Source organism: Cryptotermes secundus, unplaced genomic scaffold, assembly GCF_002891405.2.
Source record: "Cryptotermes secundus unplaced genomic scaffold, Csec_1.0 scaffold289, whole genome shotgun sequence".
Lineage (NCBI taxonomy): Eukaryota > Metazoa > Arthropoda > Insecta > Blattodea > Kalotermitidae > Cryptotermes > Cryptotermes secundus.
The window spans coordinates 98,414-106,098 of NW_019722431.1; the positions used below are offsets into that span (position 1 = coordinate 98,414).

General features: G+C 36.8%; 1 protein-coding gene across 1 annotated transcript; it reads right to left on the reverse strand.

Moving 5' to 3' along the window:
• Positions 1–1,454: 1,454 nt before the first annotated feature.
• On the reverse strand, positions 1,455–7,620 carry LOC111861398 (tetratricopeptide repeat protein 1). The gene is made up of 6 exons (XM_023845928.2): positions 7,382–7,620; positions 6,842–7,216; positions 5,064–5,237; positions 4,397–4,582; positions 2,951–3,005; positions 1,455–1,860 (listed from the first exon to the last, which is right to left on the reverse strand). Exons 2-6 carry the CDS (start codon positions 7,181–7,183, stop codon positions 1,736–1,738), a joined length of 882 nt encoding a protein of 293 aa, XP_023701696.1. The 5' UTR covers positions 7,184–7,216; positions 7,382–7,620; the 3' UTR covers positions 1,455–1,735.
• Positions 7,621–7,685: the final 65 nt, after the last annotated feature.

Below are 7,685 nucleotides of genomic sequence, written 5' to 3' on the forward strand. Positions count from 1 at the left end.
CTTCAGAAAATGCCAGAACATTTCTCCACATCATGTTACAACTGCTTCCTTTGCCTTTCCAATGCAACATTTATAGACCACCTTTACATGCCAGATGACCAGAGAATCTGAGTTCTAGTCATTTGGGGACAAGAGACTTATAGACTAGCTCTGGCGCCCATCCAGTGACCTGTCCAGTGGGCATCAGTGCTTCTTCCCACAGTGGTAAAGCAGCTAGGTTACAGAGCTGAAGATTAGGAAATAAGGGAGCTACTGCTCCACATGTTTACATAGTATGGTACTTAATTAAGTACAGGGATACATTCACCTTTACATTTTCTTTATCACTGTATGCTACAGTCTCAGCTATGGACAGTGTCATTAACATACGAAATGCAAATAAAAAATAAATAAAACTGCAGTTCCTGAAACTTTGCTGAACCAGGAACCCACATTCAAAGATCAGAACACAGCCTTCTTCATAGTCACATAACTAAACCTGCACACAGTGTTTCCATTCTGAATGGAAATGAACCTAATACTCTTACAAGCATGCAGAAAACCTGGGAAATAGTGTGTGTTGGTCGCATGAGAGAAACCCTTCCACAACTGCAGTACACCAAAGCAACATGTTTTTGCTTTAGTTCTTGCATTGAGAATCTTCCTAGCCAACAGAGGACTGGTGGTAGACAGACTTCAGATATGTATACTAAAACATGGCTACAAATTGCATTACCTTCTGCTGTAATGACAAGTGTGTAAAGGATGATAATGGGTAGCGCTGCTAGTATTGGCTGGGAGAACTATCATGTCGCAGGTAAACATATGAGCATCATAAATGTGCCTTAGAATAACGTTAATAAATGGAAATTCTCTTTGAAATTACTGCTGACTGGGAGTTTACTGTATGACTAACCCTATGGAGTGAAGACATGCTTGAGAAGCTGAAGGTCTCCCAGCTGTCCAATATATTCGCAGCCCATTATGAACCCAGACTCTCCAGCACTCTGTTCACAAGAATCTACCTCTGGACCTTATCTTGATCTAAGTGAGTTATGTAAGATCCAAGGTCCTCATCACAGCAGAAGATAAGATTATGATCTGTTGGATGTGATGTCATGCACTTTGGCAGACAACTACTGATGTTTCAGAGAAATCTGGAGCTTACTCTACCTGAAGATTGAGGCAGAGAACTCCTCTGAAACGTTGATATCTATGTACTAAACTACATATCCCAAGAGGATGTAATCCTAAATATGGGTCAATGTTACATAGTTGTGGAGCCCACACTGTAAAATTTAAAATTATCTTCTTAGACATGTTAGAAAAATGTATTATCATTCACTAGTCATATTAGAGTAATGACAACATTCTTTCTGGAAGAAAATCTAGGTGTAGAAGGATCTGGAATAAATATGGAAATGGGTCAACTGATGGACAACTTTGCTGGGATAATTAAAACAATATTAGCACAATTATTTCAAAACAATGTACACATTTTCTTTTAATATGTCACAGTACACATAAAACTTGTAATATACTTTCAAGGATACATATTAATACAGAGAAATATTACAAGCAATGATATGAAAATTAAATACTCTTACAATTTCAGCTGTAAGCCATAATATTTTCTGAACTACAATTTTGTGCTTCTCATGAATGAACATTAACAGACTGGAAAACTGCGGTGATAATCACAGTCATATTTCTTCACTCATAGATGCATTTTCTTTATTAATTCAACAGGAAACATTTACCGAGGTGTCTGCTGGAAATTAACAGAGTATCCTCCACTGTTCGGGTCCTGTGTTACTTGAAAGTTGTTGGTTGAGAGGCCAAAAGGACGTAATATCATATTACCCAAATCTTTCAATTTTCCTAAAAGAAAGAGAGAAAAAAACAGAAATAAGTGATTTTTTTTAGTGTCTATAGTAAGCTCCAAGCCAAATTATTGTGTGTGCATTCTGCATTTTATTATGATTTGCAAATTTCTGAGCCATGGAACCAAATCAGCCATGTAAAGAAACAAATGCAAAACAAACAATGGTACAGTTTACTCTAAAACGTGCTATTTTACATTCTTCACTGGCCTTTAGGTTCATCTATTGCATGCACAGAGCTTCCATTGCAAAGTGTATCAGATATATGCCTACAACATTACACAGTATCAGCCATTCTTTACATTTTCTACCCATTTAATGTTTCTCAATTTAAGGGCTTCTCCCTTAAATGGGAGTTTCACATTGTTTATACCATAACAAAAAACAGTACCAATCGAAGTCACGTACACTGATGAATTCTACACATGCTGTGGTCTCCCAGGTTACGACACTGTGTAGTCTGTTGGGAAGGCAGGCACTATCACATCACAGAAACACGTTGCCTTCATCTTAACTTCTACCCTTAAGACAAAGGCAGAATGTTCCCATGAAACAATGGTACACATATACCAGACTACACAGTGTCACAACCTAAAACACCACAATACAAATAACATAAACAGCATACTATACATACAAGCAGTTCAGTGAATAAGGCTGTTTAATATGGCATCTTTTGTCTAAAACATCTCTGAGAGTACATCATATCTTTATTAAGCAATCTTACAGAAAAGGAGCCCTGTGCGATCTTCTGGTATGAAAATTTTGGTTCCCACTGCATATTGAAAATAAACTCTATTTATTTCCTAATGATTTATGTCATCATCATCATCTGATGATGATGATGATAGACCCTCAAAGATAGTTTAGTCACAGTTTAGCTTTGTGTAACCAGAGTGTAGTTCTAGTCTCTCCCCAAGTTATGGAGAATGAATTATTATTTCAGATCTCACATTTTTAATTCAAGCATATCAGGATAACTGATCACAATGAAATACAAGAAATCTCCTAAGGCCACAAACAGAAACTGAAGGGTTCTCACTGCCTCAGAGCCTGAACAAACAATTACATCCATTTTTTAAACTTACCTAACATTTCTGTTTTCAACTTTTCATTCCTCTCCTGTATCTGTTCAGCCAATCTCTGCAATGAAACATAATAAAATCTAACAAATGACAGATACAGCATAGACATTTCTTGGTCTATTTTAACAAGACATATGAACTGAATAAGCTGTTCACATATAGGAGAAAATAGCAAGGTAATGGCGAACACTGAATCAGAAAGGATGGGTAGGGTGCAGTCATAACTTATCTTAAAGTCATATATGGGAGGTCTGAGGAACATCAAAAAATATCTGGTGAAGATTCAAACATGTTATCTCAAGAATAAGAAGCAGGAGTTTTACTGGCGTCAATGTTAAGTTTCATCACAACAGAAAATACAAACATAAGGTTAAGTTGTCTCTACATGTAAACAACACAGCACGAGGGTGCATGGGGTAGAAGTAAAGCTCAATACATTCTTAAATATGGCATCACATGGAGCTGATTCATCAAGTTGACCTCCAGCTGTTTTACTTGGTATATGGATGGCTGGGTAGATCCCAGAGTGAGTCTGCACGTGGCAGTAGAGAAGACAGCCCTGTCCCTGCTGGATACAAAACCTTCACTATTGAACCCACAGCAAAATGCATACTGACTGAGCTACCCCAGCCCATACTGCACAAGTCAATTCTGTTTCACATTTCATACCATGGGCCTAACAGGAAACACCCAAAGATATTACAAATTGACTCATACTCTTGCCAGTATGTATGGTAGCTGCAGCACATACTTTGATGAGATTTTAATCCGGTTTCATTAATTACATCAATATACTTTGATTTCTTAACTTTAGTGTTAGTTCTTCAGTTTTAGCTACTATATATAGTGAAACCCATATTTATGATGTTTCTGGGGAGCAAGGGTTTTGAAGACTACACTGAGGAAAATCTTAAATGGAAGCAATTTAATGCTGAGATTACTGCTCTGGAGCAATGAAACTGAATGTTAAATGAGGGAAAACTTTAATCTGAGGAACATCAAATGGGGATTCCACTGTACTGTGATTGTGAGAAGAACAGCAACCAGATATTAATACAAATTCATTATAAAATGAACAGAATTATGCAAAACATATGTTTCTATCATCACTACACATGAAACAATGTTCTTATATTTTGAACTGTGAGGCATAAGAAACATAGGTACATAAAATTCCTCTACATGTAAATTACATTACACAACAAAAGGTACAGTAAAGTAACCCATCCTTATGCTTCTCATCAACACGAGATGCTGCTAGTGGGGAGGTAACCCTCTGTACAGGGCTGATGGTCCGCTGTTAAAAAGTTCATCCAAGGTTGGCATTCCTGTACAGTCTCTCAGCTACAATAGGGACGGGAGGGGAATTGGAATCTGTTGAAGCAGAGCAGAAGAACTGGCTGCCTGCTTTACAATTTAATCATAAACAATTCCTCTTGGTTAGCTTACTCTGCTTGTATACAAAGCTTCCCTGTGAAGCGGATCCAATTCCAGCACTTTCTTGTAATCAGCTAAAGCTTCATCAAGTTTCTCCACCTCTTCATACAACTGTGCACGTCTGAAGTACGCTTTCAGATAGACGGGGTTCAGCTCTATTGCCTTGGAACAATCTTCAATAGCCGAAGGCTTCAAACCCTGCACATTGGAGACATACATCACATCTACATAAAGGGGAATGCACATTGAAATTTCAGATGATGTTTACCCCCTTGCAGACATTAAAGTGGTGTGCACCTGTGCATGGAGACGTGTTCTAAATCTTCACATGGCACTTATGACATACCACTTTTTGAAACCATTAGCAGATGCCTTAGAAATCAAGAAACACGAACACAGCAAAGCTATGTACAGGAAAAAGGGAAAGTTGTCCCCACTCTTAATTGCTTAAGCACCACGCCATGAATATGTGTGGGGGAGCAAAGGTATTGCTCCACCATTCCTGACCTCAGCACCAGATGGAGGCGAGTGGTCAGCATTACAATCCAAGACAATCAAGTTAAAGTCTGTAAACCCCACAGCTATTTCAGCCTAATGAACTTACACTCACCCCCACCACTAAAAGGTCCAACTTCATCAACTGACACTATTATCTTCTTGATGGTAAGAGTACACTTACCAGCTTTACCTTGGTGGCTGCACGATTTGAGTACATAACTGCACGATCTTTGTCGAAAGCTAAGGGACATGTTCTTAATGCTAAGGTGTAGCTTTGTGCTGAGTCTCGGTAGTTTCCAGCCTTGAACTGTTCATTTCCTTTTGACTTTAATGTATCTGCCTCTTTACGCAGTCTCTTTAACAAACAAGATGCATATCATTATGAACACAAAACACATAAACATAAAAGAATGAAACAGAAAACTCCATCCAACAGAAAATTTACCTTCTCCAAAGAGTATGAAGCGAGAACTAAGTATAATTAACTGTAACACACAGAAATTGCTTGAAAAATTTGAGGTCCTCAAGGCAGTGAATATTAAGATTAGAGTTTTCTGGGATTCATGCCATATATATTTTTCTTTTTAAGCCATTTTACAAGTTGTCACTATTACTGATGAATTATGTATGGCCATGACATACTTTAGGTAATATTTGCATAGAAGGATTCAGAAAAACCATGAATAATCCCTGTGACAATAGCTGGTGTTCCAGATGACATTCAAACTGAGAACCTCCTGAATACAAGTCTACAACACTACTGCTGGACCAGCCTGTTTGGTGTCACCACACAGTTTGGTGAAATGGTATGCCACACTACACTGTGTCACATTCCACAAGACTGACTATGTGGAGAGTCTGATATGGATGATGGGGACAGTGATGGTCCCTGAAATGTTAGTAATTTTTAACCAAATGACATGGCTGATAGGCCAAGATTTCATCAACAGTTCATGCCAAAAACAGTACTCCTGGAAAAATATCACCACATTGTTACAATTTTTTAAATCTTCATTGGTCTTTTGTTTTAAAATGTTATGATCTGGACAAATCTCTAACATATTAAACAGCGAAAATTAAATTTAATATTATTTCCTGTTTTTCATGACAGTAACTTACATTGTATAACTATTTTTACACTTTAACTATTACCTTATCATCAATTACATAACATTTCTGATATAGTATAGAATTTAGTGATGGATCCAACACCATAAGCCAACCTACTGCAAAATAGTAATAAATCTTGCAATTTATGTATTGACCAACAGAAAGATGATGCTGTTAGAGCCAAAACATGCAATTGAAGTGAAAAATATCAACAAGGCATAATTATTATCATTATTCGTTTTTTGTGACAGGTTTGTATCTGTAAACTCCGTTAAATTACACTAACAGGATGCAACTTATTAAGAAGTTGCTGCATATTTAGGCCTCTTTGGAATGCACCAAAATATAATCTCATAAAATGTAGCTTTTGTTTAGTATTACTAGACCCCATTACAAATACAATATAAATTCCATTAAGCTAATGTAACCTTTCATAAAATATTGATTTACTGGGGGCATAAGATTATGCAGAAATATTAGCATGGATATTTATTTCATTTCACTTGTAAACTTACATACATCAGTCAGTTAATGGTATGTACAAATACATTACAAGCAAAAGAAATGTAACAGGTCAATGCACTATAAACACAAATTCACTTAAATGATAGGATATAATGAGTTGCTAAACCCCCTTGCAGCATTCCACTAGCAGCCACAAAACCTGCACATTTATCATATAAAAGGGGAATAAAGTACTACTGCAACCTAAATATACATTTATTCTAATTGAAAGCCTTACTGGAGATGCAACATGAGAAGCAAGGTTCCAAGCTTTGGGACAATTAGCATTACTCTATATTGTAATGTAACCTCAACTTCCAACATATATATGAATAAATTCAGTACCTCTTTGTCTTCTGCACTGTATGTTATCTCAAAGTCTTTCAAAGCTTCTTCATCAATGAAATCATCTTCAACTTCTACATGATCCTCTTCATTTTCAGATTTATCCGAATCCCCAGCTGAAACCTTGGTTATATCCTCTTCAAATTTGCCCACATTTATGTCCTCCTTCTCCAGTTTTCTTTCATCGTGTTTGTCACGAACACTATTAGTGTCTTCTGCAGCCTCGATACTTGAAGAGTGCAGGTCTTTGGTCAATTCATTAATTATTTCCTCGTTGGAGGGTATCACATACTGTTTACAACTCGTTTCATCATCGTCTAATGAACTTGATTTTTCTGCCATAATTGGTGTGTTCGTGTTTTACTTTTTCACTAGCTATAAAATGTTACGAACATATTATGACAACGGAATTTATGATTAATATAACCTTACTGTACGAATCTACACGATCTAAACAATCTAAATGTTCCTATCATGTCTACAGCAAACCACAAAGGTGAAAAATAAATACTGAATGTATTATGACGAATATAACCTTACTTTTCGAATCTACACGATCTAAATAATCCACATCTTCCTCTCACATGGACTACAAAACACAAACGCTAAAAATAGACATTACATGAACAATCAACACAACCGATCACAATAACTGCGTGTTTATCAATGCATATCGAACTCGATCTGTCAATCCAAACGATTCAAACAAAATTACTATGCACAAGAACGACGAAATCGATAGCCTCTCGTATATCGACCGTAGTCGAGCATGCATATATCTCTCGTAATGCTCGTAATTCTGCACCAGATGCCATAAGCCACAAAGTAAATCGCTATCGATTGT

Coding starts and splice junctions, on each gene's coding strand:
- LOC111861398 (XM_023845928.2), bottom strand. CDS start 7,183: ATGGCAGAAAAATCAAGTTCATTAGACGATGATGAAACGAGTTGTAAA. Junction 4,583..5,063: donor CAGCCACCAAGGTAAAGCTG/GTAAGTGTACTC, acceptor TCCAATGTGCAG/GGTTTGAAGCCTTCGGCTAT. Junction 1,861..2,950: donor GTTGAAAACAGAAATGTTAG/GTAAGTTTAAAA, acceptor TCTTTCTTTTAG/GAAAATTGAAAGATTTGGGT.